This window comes from Calypte anna, chromosome 3 (assembly GCF_003957555.1).
Source record: "Calypte anna isolate BGI_N300 chromosome 3, bCalAnn1_v1.p, whole genome shotgun sequence".
In the NCBI taxonomy this organism is placed as follows: domain Eukaryota; kingdom Metazoa; phylum Chordata; class Aves; order Apodiformes; family Trochilidae; genus Calypte; species Calypte anna.
Window position 1 is genome coordinate 113646821 of NC_044246.1, and position 17051 is coordinate 113663871.

General features: G+C 42.5%; 1 protein-coding gene across 4 annotated transcripts in view; it reads left to right on the plus strand.

Moving 5' to 3' along the window:
• The window catches only part of KIF13B (kinesin family member 13B), a 145266-nt gene that overhangs the window by 82844 nt on the left and 45371 nt on the right, over positions 1-17051 (plus strand). For all 4 annotated transcript variants that reach the window (XM_030446827.1, XM_030446829.1, XM_030446828.1 and 1 more), the window contains exons 13-22: positions 3550-3684; positions 6410-6540; positions 7622-7708; positions 8655-8845; positions 10766-10976; positions 12049-12211; positions 13203-13349; positions 14179-14328; positions 14999-15127; positions 16360-16530. In XM_030446827.1, coding sequence (XP_030302687.1) covers positions 3550-3684; positions 6410-6540; positions 7622-7708; positions 8655-8845; positions 10766-10976; positions 12049-12211; positions 13203-13349; positions 14179-14328; positions 14999-15127; positions 16360-16530 — 1515 coding nt within the window. The remainder of the gene's footprint in view (positions 1-3549; positions 3685-6409; positions 6541-7621; positions 7709-8654; positions 8846-10765; positions 10977-12048; positions 12212-13202; positions 13350-14178; positions 14329-14998; positions 15128-16359; positions 16531-17051) is intronic.

A 17051-nucleotide genomic window follows, 5' to 3' on the forward strand; every position in this document is an offset into this window, starting at 1 on the left:
CTCATGGTCATCCTCTTGTCAACCAGGACCCCCAGGTCTCTTTCACCTACACTGCTCTCCAGCAGGTCAGCCCCCAACCTATACTGGGACATCGTGTTGTTCTTCCCCAAATGCAAAACTCTACACTTCCCCTTGTTGAATTTCATCGTGTTTCTCCCTGCCCAACTCTCCAGCCTGTCTAAGTCTCTCTGAATGGCAGCACAGCCTTCTGGTGTGTCAGCCACTCCTCCCAGCTTAGTGTCATCAGCAAACTTGCTGAGGGTACACTCTATACCCTCATCCAAGTCGTTGATGAAGATATTGAACAACACCGGTCCCAGTACTGACCCCTGAGGGACTCCACTAGTCACACACCTCCAACCAGATTCTGCCCCATTGACTACAACTCTCTGACTCCTTCCTTTCAACCAGTTCCTGATCCACCTCACTACCTGATCACCAAACCCATACTTGATCAACTTATCTACAAGGATGCTGTGAGAGATGGTGTCAAATGCTTTACTGAAATCAAGATAAACCACATCTACCGCTCTACCATCATCTATCCACCTAGTAATTTCCTCATAGAAGGCTATGAGGTTAGTCAAACATGATTTACCCTTGATAAAACCATGCTGACTGCTCTTGATGACCCCCATGTCCTTGATATGCCTGGAGATAGTGACAAGAACAAGTTGTTCCATCACCTTTCCAGGGATGGAGGTGAGGAAGGAGAGAGAGTCCTCTGCATCTTGAGCAAAGCATTTGACACTCTCCCACGTGGTTATTTTTGGCTTTAAATAAGAGGGACATGGATGGAGCACTCAGTGGATAAGGAATTAGCTGGATGATTTCACTCAAGGAGTTGGGGTCAACACCTCAGTGTCCCAGTGGGGACCAGGGATGAGCAGCTGATACTGGGATTGGTGGTGGTGAACATCTTTGTGAGCAGCATGGGTGGTGGGGTTGAGTGTACCCTGAGGATTGAGGGTACCCTGAGGATTGAGGGTACCCTGAGGATTAAGTTCTGACTGTAAAGAGTTGTGTGGTTTGTGTGAGACACTGGGGAGGAAGGGATGCCAGCCAGAAGGATCTTGACAGGCTGGAGAGATGGACTCAGGAAAACTGCATGAAATTCAACAAGGTCAAGGACAAGGTCCTGCACGTGGGTCAGGGCAATCCCAAGCACAGACACAGGCTGAGTGGAGAAGGGATTGAGAGGAGCCCTGAGAAGAAGGATTTAGGGGTGTTTGTTGGCAAAAATCATGAGCCTGCAACGTGCACATTGAGCCAGCCATGTCCTGGGCTGCATCAAAAGGGGGATGACCAGCAGGGACAGGGATTTTCCCCCTCTGATCCATTCTCATGAGACTTCACCTGGAGTAATGGGTCTACAAAGTTGATCTGAGGGTTGGAGTCTTTCTGCTGTGGAGACAGGCTGGGAAGGGCTGGATTAGTTCAGCCTCGAGACAAAAAGGCTCTAGGGAGACCTTGGGGCACCTTCCAGTGCCTGAAGGGGCTCCAGGAAAACTGGGAAGGGACTTTGAACAAGGGCCTGGAGGGATGGGAAAAGGGGGAAGGGTTTCCAGCAGCAAGAAAAGATGAGATCTTGGGAAGAAATTCTGTAGTGTGAGGGTGCTGAGCCCCTGGTTGCCCAGGTTGCCCAATGAAGCTGTGGCTGCCCCATCCCTGGCAGTGTCTCAGCCCAGGTTGGATGGGGCTTGGAGCAATCTCATCTAGTGGGAAGGGGGTGGTGCTGGATGGTGTTTAAGGTTATTTTCAAACCAAACCAGTCTGTGCTTCTATGATTACACAGGATAAGGCTGTTTCAGGAGTGCTTGGAAGGCACTGGAAAGAACTTTTGGCCATCTTCAGTAGGCTTATGGAGGCCCAAGGTTAAAGGCATTGATGTCATGGCTCTAATGACTTTCTTTTTGGCCCCCACCATCTGTTTGTCAAATTGCAGCAGGGTAAATGGGTGGGATGGAGAGATAATTTGAAAACTTTGAGGAAAGGATGTATCCTCCTAAAGAATGAGGGCCATCAGAGGCAGTTTGTGGAGATGGAATATCAATAAAGGTTCAAAGCCTTGAATACTATGTGAATAGCCAGTTTTCCACATTTCCAGGGAGTACTCAACATGCTTTTAATGTAGTTTAAATGATTAAGTTAATTAACATTAGTTCTTGAGCAAAAGTCAAGAGAAACTGGCTCATTTTCTTTAAGTTAATCCTCTGAGATTTACTCTGTGGGCCAAGTTGTCCTTTGGAGAACACGTTCTCTGTCTCTGTAGATAATAAGGAATTATTTGAACTTCAGAGCCTGGCACTGATGATCAGAAGGGAGATCTTTGACATCACACTGCAGTTTTTCCTCTCTTTATTGTTTTCCCTCTCTCTCTCTCACACACACAGGACTTTTCCTTATGAGGACATCATGTTGGGTTGTAAAGGGGGTGGGGAGACAGGGTAGGGAGAATCAAGAGTGAGTTGTGCTTGCTGTTCTTTGCAATTTGAATCTTGGACCTTGTACAACCCCAGTGCTGAAGAGAGAATTACCCTGAGTAGTGTGACAGACTGAGGGTTTAAATACAAAACCAACTGGTAGGTAATGGTCAGACACTTAATAAAAGTTCCAGCATTATTCCTACATAATCTCTGCAATTATAATAATAATAATAATTATTATTATTATTACTATTTTATTTTATGAAGTTTCAGCACCCCAGGGAAAGCACTGTAGATCTGTTGTATTTTTTTTTTCACTTGTTTTACCTTTCCCTGTTTCTGCTCCTTCCTAGACATTCCATGAGAGGCTTCCCATGTTTTATTTTTTTAAATTTTGGTTGCTGTTGTTGGGTAGTGAGTCTCCCTTCAGTTTCTGTACCACCCTGGGAACAATCCTCTATCTCAGGGCTTTTTGTAGAAGAAAGCCTTCTGTTCTGAAGGCAGAAATGCTTAATGTTTCTCTTTCATTGCTCTGGTCTTCACCCAAACACTTCCCTTTCAAAGATGTACATTTTTTGCACAGTAATGCTTTGTTGTGGAATTCTATGAAGTCTATTGACAAGAACAAAACACCATCCCAAATGCTACTATTCTTCTTCAGCAGGAAGTGTTATTTGCATGCCTTAAATAGCAGGTTGCCAGTTTTTTGTCCTTTCGATTGCTCCGGCATAAAAGGCAGACACGGAGCTTGGCTTGGCAGGGCTTGCAACTTAACTTCTTGCTGCTTTTGAGCTCGAAAGGGAAAAGAAAAGGGCTCTGGGGATGGCTTTTTGTGGGTGCTTTTTTGCTGTTGCAGTGAGGTCATGGAGAAGCTCCCACAGTGCTGCCCTGTACCCTGCTCTCAGCTGCTCTCAGTTCGCGCCCCGAAGATGCGACTGCGCGGGAGCGTCGGGCGTAGAGAGGAGGTGGAAGGGCAAGAGAAATCCCAACTCTCCTGGTCAAAGCTTGATAAAACGAAGCCTCTTGGGTCTTCCAGTTTGGACTGGGGGCTCTGGCAGGCAGGGCTGTGGTTCTGAAGGGCTGAGCATCACTCAGCAGCAGGTTGATGGCTTCTCTCTTGCAGGAGCGTCAGAAGCAGTTGGAAAGCCTTGGCATCTCTCTCCAGTCTTCAGGAATAAAAGTTGGGGATAATAAGTGCTTCCTGGTTAATTTGAATGCAGATCCAGCTCTCAATGAACTCCTGGTTTACTATTTAAAGGTAAAATTAAATGTTGATATATACACTTTTTTTTTTTTTTAATATTAGTGGGGTTTTTGAGGAATTTGGCCTCTAAAGCCATTGGCAGAGGTGTATTTAGCTCTCAGTGTGCTTCCAGTGTACTATTTAAAGATAAAAAAATAAATATTGATAAATTTTTTTTAGTTTCTTTTTAATTTGGCCTCTTATGCCATTGGCAGAGGTGTATTTAGCTCTCACTGAGCTTCTGGTGTACTATTTAAAGGTAAAAAATAAATATCAATACATTTTTTTTTGGTTGTTTCTTAAATGGAATTGGGCCTGTAATGCCATTGGCAGAGGTGTATTTAGGGAATTTTATAAAAGCTGCATATCTGAAGCATTCTCTGATATTCAGTGCTTCATTACAAATGAGTACAGCCTTCATGTTTCAAAAATATTCTTCATAGGAGGGGATGGTTTGGGAATTTTAGGGGTTTTTTGCTTTTAAAATAAAGTTAGAGGTGTTTTCTTATAGAAAATGTCCCTTATTTTGAATATGTTTGTGTTTATTTTTTATTTCTTGGGCTTGGTTTGGTTTTTTTTGTTTTTTGTCACAGGGTTTTACCCAGAAAATTGTTTTATATAAAGATTGAGCACATCAGTAATCAGCTTGCTTCTTCTACACATCTAGTCCAATTTCTGACTCCTGTCTTCTTTTTTCAAAATGCTTTTTTATTCCTCTTCATGCAATGTACCAGGAGTGAAAATGAAGTTCTGTCCTGCCTTAGCACTTCTGCTAATATGTAGTTGATATTTATTATTATTCATATTTATTCTAGTTCAACAAACTGCAGACATGACCTGGAAGAGAAGGGAGGTACAACCAATTTTAAGTCATTTTTGAGTACAGGTTCTTAAGATTTAGCAGCATGAGAACACTGGCAATCTGAGCTTCCCTTCCAATCATTCTCTGCTCTTTGAAGTGCTCTGTAGGAACTCTCAAAACAGCCCCAAAATCAGCACTGGAGCCAAAAGATGGTTTTGCTTTAATCAATTTTAGGAAATGCTTGATGCTGATAAAAGCAAGGGCATTAAATTTGCAATATTGTACCTGCTAAAAAAAACATTTTAAAGGACCAAAGAGCCAAGTTGAGGTCTGGGGAGAAGAATTGGATCCTTTCCCAGATGCTTTGTACCTAAATGTCCAGAGTGTGACTGGAGCTGCTAAATTGGCCTCATCAGTGACAGATACTGAAACAGAGCCAATTTTGGGGAGCACACTGCAGCCAAAGCCTGCTCAGAAAACAGGCACATCACTGCCAGCAGAAAAGTCTCAGTTAATATTTGTGCTGTTTCCCTTTCTAGAAAAACCTCATTTGCATGGGGCAGGTTTTGTGTGGTTTAGTCTGTAATTATTCTTATTATTTCCAGTAACACAAATCTGTTTTCTTGGTTGGATTGGTGTAGGAATCCATATGCTTTGGAATTACTTTATTTATAAAATTACTTACCCTTGTTTTGCCTAAGATCCTGAGGTTAAACACTGCTGTTTTGGGGAGTCTTGCCCACACTCACTTTAATCTGAGTTGCATGTGTAGAAGATCTTAAAAGTACCCCAGAACAACTTGGCTTAGCTAAAGTACTGTATCTCTTCCTCCAAAAAAATCACTGAGAGATGCCTAAAAAAGAAATTGGATGGATTGGGTGGATTGAGTGATCCTTCATCTGCCAAATCCCTCATGCCAGGAGTAGTTCAGGAATTTCAGAAGCTGTGGGATGGAGCCTGCCTCCAATAGCCATGGATCAAACCCTTGGAACCTCTCCTTATCCCCCCTTAGAATCATAGAATGGGCTGGGTTGGAAGGGACCTCAGAGATCATCAAGTCCAACCCTTCATCCACTCCCCCCATGGTTCCCAGCCCATGGCACTCAGTGCCACATCCAGGCTCTTTTGAAATATCTCCAGACACGGAGAATCCACTACTTCCCTGGGCAGCCCATTCCAATGCCTGATCACCCTCTCCAGAAAGAAATTCTTTCTCATCTCCAACCTAAACCTCCCCTGGCACAACTTGAGACCCTGCCCTCTTGTCTTGCTGAGAGTTGCCTGGGAAAAGAGCCCAACCCCCCCCTGGCTCCAACCTCCTTTCAGGGAGTTGCAGAGAGTGATGAGGTCTCCCCTGAGCCTCCTCTTCTCCAGCCTCAACACCCCCAGCTCCCTCAGCCCTTCCTCACAGCAATTCTGCTGGATCCCTTCACAGCCTCCTTGCTCTTCTCTGGACCTGCTCCAGCACCTCAATCTCCTTCCTGAACTTCCTGAGGGGCCCAGAACTGGACACAGGACTCAAGCTGTGGCCTCCCCAGGGCTGAGCACAGGGGCAGAATCCCTTCCCTGGACCTGCTGGCCAAGCTCTTCCTGACACAGCCCAGGATGCCATTGGCCTTCTTGGCCACCTGGGCACACTGCTGGCTCCTGTTCAGCTTCCTGGCAATACTTGAACTCCTTTAGACATTTGGCACTGAATTCCACACTTAAATGAGAAAAACCTCTTCATCTTCAGCTTAGTGCTCCCCGTTTGATACTGTAAGACAGGAGACTTTGCTCTCAATTTTTCTTTTTTTTTTTTTTTTTTTTCCCTCTGAGGGAAGTATTGAACAGCTTTCAAATTAGGGAACAAGATGCCAAGATCCATCCAGAAGAAGGAGAATGGTTGAGTTCAAACTTTTGGAGTCCATTGCTAACATCTGCATTGACTTTCCCCAGGAACACACCTTAATAGGCTCAGACAACTCTCAAGATATCCAGCTGTGTGGAATGGGAATTCTTCCTGAACACTGCATTATAGACATTACCCCAGAAGGACAGGTTATGTTAACACCTCAAAAAAATACTAGGTAAGGGAATAAAATACACCTTCAGTTGTAGAACAATTCCATCTATTATTATGTCATTTAATAGTCAGTTTGCACTGACTATTAAATATACCTTTTAAAAATTTATTGATTTTTATCTAGTATTTTGTGAGCCATGGTGCAAAAAAAGATAATTAAAAAATAAACTTTTCTATGGATTCCAAAGGTAGCAAATCTTACTTTTTGTATCCTACTTTTTTTATGTCATCCCCCCCCCTCTGTCATCTGATATATTTTGGTCTAATGAAATTTTCAAAGAGAGGATGAGCAAATTGCATATTCTTTCAGCAAGCAGATACTCACTGATTTGCAGCTGTGTAGATAGAACTCCATCAAAATTTGAATTCATTTTCTAGGAAATCTGTTGATATGCAAAGAGCTGCTGAAGCAGTTGTTGCTTTATTTGATTAAATAGCAGTACTTGAAAGCAGATGGTATATTCAAATTGATCACAAAATGATGTGCATCGTCAGCACCTCCAATATTTTATTAGTGGATACATAAAATTCAACAATTTCATGTTTACTTTGATTTGTAGTTGATCCTGGCTTGAGCAGGAGATTGGACAGGATGATGTTCTGAGATTCCCTTGAAATTTGAGTTATTCTATGATCCTTTTTTCAGATTGACTCTGAAATAAAAGTAGGTTTTGATGATTGTAATTCATTTATTATCTTCAAACTGTGTAGCAAAGGTCTCTGTTGTCTTATTCAAATGTTTCTATTCTGTGACTCTATTTGATAGTGTGAAAAGTGTCCTATTCCTGTGACACCATTTTATACATCCCCCTCCTTTTTAAGCTCTAATTATAGTCCCTATGCATAGCTGTCATGTTATCTATCCAAAAGTACTCAACTCCATCAACTCAATCAAAAGAAAATCATGGGGGAAATTTATTAGACAGCACAGGGTAGGTCAGTGAAGTTTCTGGTGATATTTTGCTTGTTTCCAACCCATAAACCTGTTCACCTCCCTTAACTAGTTGCAATAAACCAGTAACACTGGGGAGGGGGAGGTTAAGCCTTACATAGATGTTTTGCCTGAGATTTTTGCCTTTTTCCAGGACATTTGTAAATGGTTCTGCTGTCGTGTGTCCTATCCAGCTGCATCATGGAGACAGAATTCTGTGGGGAAACAACCACTTCTTCAGGTACAAAAGATATTAAGGGAACTGTGAGTTTGCACCAACTTTATTTTATCTTTAGGTATAAGGGAAGGTGTCAGTGGAGCAGTCAAGCTGCAGATCTCTTTTTCATTTAGGTTCTAAAGGCAGAGCTGATGCCAAATTTTACAGCAACTGAGTGTGATTTGAATTTCAGAGCACTAAGTTGTCTTCACTTCTTGTATTTTCAAGGGACTGCAACCTTGCTGATGAGAACCTTGCAGTTATCAGTACTGTTACCTCACTGAAAAGATTTAATTTTTGTTAATGTGCTCCAGTATCACATTAATACTCAGTACTTCCTCTTGCTTGGTGAAAATAATGCACTTGAGGCTTGACTTTGAATTTTGCAGATAAGATGTTAGATTTTTGACCTCTGTGGTACAGGGATTGAGGTCTTACAAGGTCACTTTGTTTTCTGTTCCCTGGAGTTCCAGCTTCAGCCATACCTCCAACCTTCCAGACAGGGTCACTGGGAGAAGTTTTCTGCAATAGACTGGATTCTTGAAACTCTCTGGGGTTGAAATACCTTAAAGATCAGTGGATTGAAATGATAATTTAAAATTTAATTGTTTTTTTTCATGCAGGAAAGAAGAACCCACTTTAAAAGTGGGATATAATTTCCTTATCACTTATAAGTTACTTAGATATAGGATGACTGAAAAATTCATGTTTATTGAAATTATATAATTAGTAGTATCAGGTACTCTCTATTTTGAGAGCAGAGAATGGATTACTTTGTCCTAAACTTACCCTGAGGAAAGCTACACTCACCAAAGCTCAGCAAATTTTCAAAAGGAAAAATCTACTGATTTGGACAACTGAGTTAATTTTAATAATAATCTTTGAAAGAAACTCTTTGTTTCAGAGTTGAGCAATTAATTGTTCTTTAAAAAATGTTCTTCTTACTTAAGAATTTTCCCCTTACTTAAAGGCTGAATTTGCCAAAGAAGAAAAAAAAGGCAGACCATGAGGATGAAGAACGAGAGAATTCCATGAAATGCAGTAACAGTGTTGAGCAGCTGGACATAGATGGAGACAATTCCAGTGAAGTGTCCAGTGAGATCAACTTCAGCTATGAGTATGCCCAGATGGAAGTCACCATGAAGGCACTGGGTAGTAATGGTAAGAAGCAACACAAATTACTGGCAGTCCCTACAGATCGTGAGGTTACATCCTCAGGGACTCTTAACCACTGACCTTTTCCCTTATAACTTCCTACTGGAGAATTTTTCTTGGGAATGGATCATCCAAGTGCCGGGTCCTGCACTTTGGCCACAGCAACCCCAAGCAGCACTACAGGCTGGGCACAGAGTGGTTGGAGAACAGTCAGACAGAGAGGGACCTGGGAGTCTGCATCGACAAGAAACTGAACAGGAGCCAGCAGTGTGCCCAGGTGGCCAAGAAGGCCAATGGCATCCTGGGCTGTGTCAGGAAGAGCTTGGCCAGCAGGTCCAGGGAAGGGATTCTGCCCCTGTGCTCAGCCCTGGGGAGGCCACAGCTTGAGTCCTGTGTCCAGTTCTGGGCCCCTCAGGAAGTTCAGGAAGGAGCTTGAGGTGCTGGAGCAGGTCCAGAGAAGAGCAAGGAGGCTGTGAAGGGATCCAGCAGAATTGCTGTGAGGAAGGGCTGAGGGAGCTGGGGGTGTTGAGGCTGGAGAAGAGGAGGCTCAGGGGAGACCTCATCACTCTCTCCACCTCCCTGAAAGGAGGTTGGAGCCAGGGGGGGGTTGGGCTCTTTTCCCAGGCAACTCTCAGCAAGACAAGAGGGCAGGGTCTCAAGTTGTGCCAGGGGAGGTTTAGGTTGGAGATGAGAAAGAATTTCTTTCTGGAGAGGGTGATCAGGCATTGGAATGGGCTGCCCAGGGAAGTAGTGGATTCTCCGTGTCTGGAGATCTTTCCAAAGAGCCTGGATGTGGCACTGAGTGCCATGGGCTGGGAACCACGGGGGGAGTGGATCAAGGGTTGGACTTGGTGATCCCTGAGGTCCCTTCCAACCCAGCCAATTCTATCATTCTATGATTCTATGATCATAGCCATTTTTGCACTGGAGGGAAAAGAGAAAAACATTACAGCTTGTTTTGTTTGGCAGTTCTTGTTGAGGAAAAAGCCCGAACTGGAATATTGGGAGTACTGCAACCTCAAATCAAAATGTTTTCACTTTGGTGTTTATTTTTCTTGTGTTGTGTCTCACTCAGGCAATAACTGTAGTGATTTCTGTCTCTGAAACCATGTTCTTTAGTTTTTGTGGTATTATGTAGCTCTCCCAGAATAGCATCAGTTTGGGAAACAGGAGGAAGTTTTTTTCAGCTTGGTCTTTTTGTTTGCTCAGTTCTCTTAAATCACCTGTCTAGTCTGTTCTGTAGGAACTGTTTGGTTTTGATATCTTTTTTTTTTTTGCTCCATAGTTCAGCAGCACTTTTTAATATGCATTACCACAAAAACATAGTATCTTCCCCCTTTTTTTGTTTTCTCAGTTCTCCTTAATCACCTGTCTAGTCTGTTCTATAGGAACTGTTTGGTTTTGGTCTCTGTTTTGGTTTTTTTTCTCTATAGTTCAGCAGCACTTTTTAATATGCATTACCACAAAAATTTAGTATCTTCCCCCTCTTTTTGTTTTCTCAGTTCTCTTAAATCACCTGTCTAGTCTGTTCTGTAGGTATTGTTTGGTTTTGGTCTGGGTTTTTTTTGCTCCATAGTTCAGCAGCACTTTTTAATATGCATTACCACAAAACCATAGCATCTTCCCCCTTTTCCATGCCAGGTGTGTTACTGGCATGTTTACACCAGGAATTTCAGTGGCTACCGCAGGCCCTCACATGGATAATTGCAGATAGGGAATAGGGAAGTACCAAATCATAGTAATTTGTGCCTTGCCCAAGGTCAGACAGCTTATTTCTTGCAGAACACAGGCAAGATTTCCTATTTCCAAGTCCCCCATTTCCTCTCCATCCTCACCGTGACCGTTTCCGTTCCGTTTTACGTCTACCGCATGTTTCCCCCCCAGAATCCTGATTTTTTTCTTTTTTTTTTCTCTCCATATCTGTAGATCCAATGCAGTCCATCTTGCAAAGCCTGGAGCAGCAACATGAAGAGGAGAAGAGGTCAGCTCTTGAACGCCAGAGACTGATGTATGAGCACGAACTGGAGCAGTTACGCCGGCGGCTGTCGCCGGAGAAGCAGCATTTCCGTAGCATGGACAGGTTCTCCTTCCATTCTCCCAGTGCTCAGCAACGCCTAAGACAGTGGGCAGAGGAGAGGTGGGTCATCCAATCATCAGGAACCTTTATTTCAAGTTTTTCTGGCCAGTCCTGGTGAATTTTGCAAGGTTTTAATGTTGTATTGCACGCCCCCTCAGCGAGTTTCGGAGGCGGCTTCTCGGAGGAGCTGGGGAAAGATTAAAGTGAGAATAAGCAGATTTATGTTGCCAGAAAAGGGGAGAAGGAACTACTGGCTGGTTTCTTGGGAAGGAGAAACTCTGTACTGATTGGCAACACATTTGGCTGAAGATGGTGAGGTGATTGGGAGAAATTTTGAGAGTCCTGTGTGAGTTTCTTCTGTGGATTGTGACTCAGCTGCTGAGTCGGGTTGGGTATGCTCCTGACTCACATCCAGCTGTGGGACCTGTGTTGGTCCTGGCAACCAGAAAAGTGCAGAAAGAAAAGGGAGTAAGAGGGCAATATGAAGAATTTTGATCCAGAAAACTCTTGAATAACCACAGAGGGCTCACTGTCCTCTTTGCCTCTTCCTAGGCATTTACTTCAACCTCTGAAAGATTTTTTCCAGTATTAATCTCATAAAGAGAATCTGCAGGAGGAACTGAAACCCTAAAACTATGAGTATAGTAAAGACATTGTAAGGAGAAAATGCAAATGTAATTTATATGGTTAAAGAAGCAGCTTTGGAGATCAGAAATACATGAGACAGTCTAACAGGTTGTGGGTCCAGAATATTTTGTGGTACCAGATTCCTGTGCAGCTGGCTCTCACTGGGCCAGGAAGGAGCCAGTGGGTGGTGGTGTCTGAATAAACCATTTTCTGCAAGATGGAACATCCACAGCTGTGGTGGGGAAACTGGAATAAGTCACACACAAGCTGAGTCTTCAGCAGTTGCATGGAGACATCACCACAGCCTGCAGTATGCTTACTGTTCATACTGCTAAATTAATTCAAATAATCTTTTTTTCCCCTCTCCCCCCCCAATAAATTTGCTTGATTTTTGTATTAAAAAGCTGAATGCTGAGAGTCCTTCTTGTCAAGTGTTTTGCACTCAGTTTCAACACTTAAATGCCATGATTTTTCCTGTCTCCCCCTCTGATTCCCTTTCTTTTAGAGAAGAAATGTTGACCCACAGCCTGAGAAAGCTCCGAGAGCAGATTGTCAAAGCCAATCTGTATGTGAGAGAAGCCAATTTCATTGGAGAGGAGTTGGACAAGAGGACAGAGTATAAAGTTACCCTCCAGATCCCAGCTTCAAGCCTTAATGCTAACAGTAAGGTAAAGTAGCCCTAATGGAACAAAATTCTTGTTCAATAAGTTTTGCCCCTCAGCTTTCAGATTTCTTGTGTGTTCTGACTGGAATGATAGTTTCCTGTCTGTTATTGATGTAGAATACATGATAATAGCTGAAATAGCTCTGTTAGAGCATGCTGCATCCTTACTTTATTTTCTTACCATGAAAAAACTCTTAGAGTGTGCTAGCTACCAGATAAATGTTTTAATACCAGCCCTTTCTGCTGGTGGTGCAGTTCACACTGGCTTCTGTCTGTGCAGGGCAGGTAACATCCATTTTTCAAACATTTACCATCACCTTGTGGACATTTGGCTTTACATTATCCCAGGGAGCTGAGAAAAATCCTTTCATCCCCATTGTGTGGGGAGGAACTGGAGTGGTGAGGATTTGGATGATGAAATTAAGATTAATTTTGGAAGGAGGGAATTCCAACCTTCCATGTCACAGGCTGCCTACCTAAGGTATTATTTTTATTCCTGAGGTATGGCAAAATTGGGTTTTTTATTCCAGGATTAGAGTTTTTCTCAATTGCTGCAGTCTTTCCTCTCATCTCTTTATTTTTCTTGCAGTTTTCTGGCACATCTAAGAGCAGGATGTAAAGAGGGTGAAGTGTCTGCACTTACCTAGAAGTTGCAGACAGTAGTAACCTTAGCTGGAACTCCAGGCCTGCTGTAACTTGAGGATATTTGTGAAATATTTAAATGTTCTTACTTCTAACACTTATGTAAGGTGAAAATGCACAGAAATTAATGCCCATGGCAGTGATTAGACTTTTCAGTTGAAGTGAACACAAATTACTGTGACAGCTGAACTCAAGTCTTACATACTTGAATTTGGTTGCTCAAGCTAGAATAAAAAAAAAAACAACCCAAAATCCAGACTTTTCCCAAATATTTTCTGTTCTGTATTAATTTTAATCTACTTTCCATTGTGGTGACTTGCTCTCCATATTGATATCTCTGATTTTTTTTACAGAGAGGTGCAATTCTTAGTGAGCCTGCCATTCAAGTGAGGAGGAAAGGGAAAGGGAAACAGATTTGGTCACTGGAAAAGCTGGAGAATCGATTGGTAGATATGAGAGATCTTTACCAGGAGTGGAAAGACTGTGAGGAAGACAACCCAGTAAGTAAAAATCACTCCAGTATCATGCTGATAAGAGTGACATCCCTCTACATTTATATATTTCTTTTCAATTTATTTAAGAGATACAAGAAAACCTTCTGATTCAGGGGCAGGGAGGTGGAGAGAGGGAGGGAATATACAAAGAGCCAAATTCTTCTGAGCTTTTGCTTTTCCTAGTACTGAAGCATCTTCAGTATCTGAAGGGAGCCTGCAGGAAAGCTGGGAAGGGACTTTTTACAAGGGCTTGCAGTGAGAGGACAAGGGTTGATGGTTTTAAACTGGAAGAGGGGAGATTTGGGTTAGAGATTAAGAGGAAATTCTTTAGTGTGAGGGTGGTGAGACCCTGGAACAGATTATCCAGGGAAGTTGTGGCTGCCCCATCCCTGGCAGTGTCTCAGCCCAGGTTGGATGGGGCTTGGAGCACCCTGGGCTGGGGGAGGTGTCCCTGCCCATGGAAAGGGGTTGGAACTGGATGAGCTTTAAGGTTCTTTCCAACCCAAACCATTTTGGGGTTCAGTTCTTCAACCTTGTCACTTGGATGCTTGTTTGCCTGCATACTTTGGTGACAGAGCTGAGCAGACAAGAAGCAGTCAGTAAATCCAAGATCAGTGGAAATCCAGGCTGAGTTCTCTCAATCAGACAATGTTCTGCAGCCCTTGCTGGGGACACTTGGGCTGAAGGAAAATCCAAGTTTCCATCCCTGTTGTGATATAATCCAGCCTATTGCTCGAGTCCATTTTTCTTTCACTGGGCTGGCTGTGCAGCACTTTGAAAACTGCATCATGCCAAGTTTGTTTTTCTCACATTTTTATTATGGATTTGATTGAAGGTGATGAGAGCTTACTTCAGGAGAGCTGATCCATTCTACGACGAGCAGGAAAACCACAGCCTTATTGGAGTAGCCAATGTTTTCCTTGAGTGCCTGTTCTATGATGTGAAGCTACAGTATGCTGTTCCAATCATCAATCAAAAGGGAGAGGTTTGTCCTTCCTCTGTAATCCATCTTTCAACTGTTTAATTGCAGCCCAGGGCTCTTATGACCCATATAGAGGAGATATATCCAGCTTCATATCCACGAGCTCTTTGCTAACAGTTTGGAATTATGCAAATCCCATAATACTTTACCAGAGGTGTTTAGACAGCTCAGAATCCCCATGTAGAGACTGGGAAAGGAGAAGGCTTTGTGAGCAACTTCCTAAGCAATGCAACCCAAAATAAATCCTTAGTAGGATGAGTTTCAGCTATAGCTCCCCTGGCTTTCACTGCCTACCCTAAAGAAGAGGGGCTTAAATATATATTGTAAGAACAATTTCAAAGACAGAGCAAACCAGGCAACATTCCCTGTGCTTTGTGTCACACGTGCACTGTTCAGACTCTCTAGAGACAGGGGTGGAGGTGAGATTGCAGAAAGATGCTCCCAAAGTCACTTTGGTGGCTGCTTTGCTGCTGTTTTTACACCAAAGGCTCTGGAATTCTTGCTCTGAAGAATTCCTCTTCTAGTGCAATAAATGCCCAGTGCAAAGCCAGGAAAAGGAATCAAGAGTTTTCTGCTTAAAGGCAGGAAGAAGCAGTGATTGTAGCTGGCTGCAAAGGGATGAACCTGTCCCTGGTTTCTGGAAGCCAAGTAATTCTTCATCTTTTCTGCTCAGGTCTCAGGGCGTCTCCACGTTGAAGTTGTTCGAGTGAGTGGAGAGATAGATGAGAGGTTGGCTGGAGGTGAGGATAGCCCAGATTATTCAGCTGAAAATGACACTCAGGAGAGAAAACTTGTCTGCCAGGTGAGTTCTGATACATCCCAACCTCTCAGCAAGCTTCTCTTTCCAAGTACTTGCCTTGTAGAGCTCCTGTGTGGGTTTTTTTCCCCCAATATTTTGTTGCCTAAGTGGCTGAAATAATGCAAAGAACTGGATGGGTTTTGTTCCTTTCGGTCTCCGTGGGTTTTTTTTGGGTCTGAAAGGTATTCATTAAAATATATTTCTAATACATATGCACACAGTCCCACCCCAAACAAATTATTGTGGTCTTGGAAGACATGGAGGATCCCTGCACTGGGATTGGACCTACAATATGGAAATATGTATCATAAAGTCTCATAATCCCATTGTTCTGTGAATCATTCTCTCTCAGTGTCTCTCTAAGTATTCAATATTGTGTGAAATGCATGCAGTTGTGTCTAGGACTGTTAAAAAGAAAGTTAGCAAGAAGGACTTAGTTCTTTGTTGCAGTAAAATGCAATATACAGGCAGAATAGAGGGAGACCAAAAGCACTTGTGGGAGTGGAACCCCAAATCTTTTGCATCAGGAAAATATGAACAATTTATGGGAACTGTACTTATTTCAGGTTTTATCCTGTCCCATAGAGCAGGAAGCACTCCTGAGTCCCATGAGTGTTGCCTTGCCACAGGAGTCTACCAAATGGCAAATAAAAATATATTAAATAATATGGTTAATATGATGGCTTTGTTAAGATAAAAATGTAGATTCAAAACCTTCTGGTTTTGTTTGACCTTGATTTTGAAAAAGAGGAGACAGGCTACTTTTGTATTGTTGGGGTTCTTCTGTTTCTAGAATCCCAGGATAAGGACATAAAACATCTTCAGACAAGGATTTTGGGGAATAGAGGAGCCAGTGTTTGTAGATGCATAACATTTTTATCATATACCTCTTCGATTACAAAGTTTTGTGTTCACCTCACCACTAAAAAGGAGCCAAATATTTTGGTATTTAGAAATTCCTCCCTTTATTTTTCTCTCCCAAGGAATAAGGGCTTGGTGACATCTAGTGGCCATGTTCAGCTGATGCACTCCAGTGTATAGAATTGCAGAAATTCGTGTTTTATAAAGTTTGTTGGTTTGCTCCTTTCCTTTTCTTTGTTATCCTTTGCGGTGAGACAGAATGAAATTATTATTATTATTATTTTAGAAATTATTCTAACAGAAGATAATTTCAATTCTATGATTTTAATTCTAACGAAGAAATGCTTTTCTTTATCCCTCATCTCTTTCTCTAGATTAAAATACTTCAGGCTACAGGTTTGCCACAGCACCTCTCCAACTTTGTGTTCTGCAAATATACATTTTGGGATCAAGTAGAGCCAGTGAATGTTGCACCTGAGGTGGATCCTTCCTTGTCCTCCAGCAGCAAGGAGCCACGGTGCATGGTTGTCTTTGATCACTGCAATGTAAGTTTTTTGGGTTTGTTTTTTTTACTGTTTTATTAATGAAACTGTAGGCAGGAAAAGCAGATTCAGGCTTGCACAACAGTTGCCTTTTTGATCTCATTCTTGTCCTTGTGGTACCCAGATTCTGCTTTTAATAAGAACTTCAAACATCTTCAGGGTTCCTGGGAGTTGGATCATACTGCACTGCTCATTTCTACAGAAATCACAGTAGCTGAAGAACTGGATTAATAAGGGAAAGCATTCTGTCCAGCAGAGAGACTCCTGCTGGAGTTTATCCACAGTAAAAATGCTGCTGAGTATGAATGGTCAAGTGATATTCTTTTTCCTATTGACTTTTGAGCAACAGAGTGGAGGCATCTTTAATAGAGACACCTAAACTCAGCTCTGATGAATGCCACCCAACCACCTGAGTTCTCATCTTGGTCTTTCTATCCTTTGTCATTCCACTGAGCAATATATTCCACTTACCATTTGCAAAACAGGTTTGATACTTTTAGGAGTTTTGGTCTTTTTTGAATATT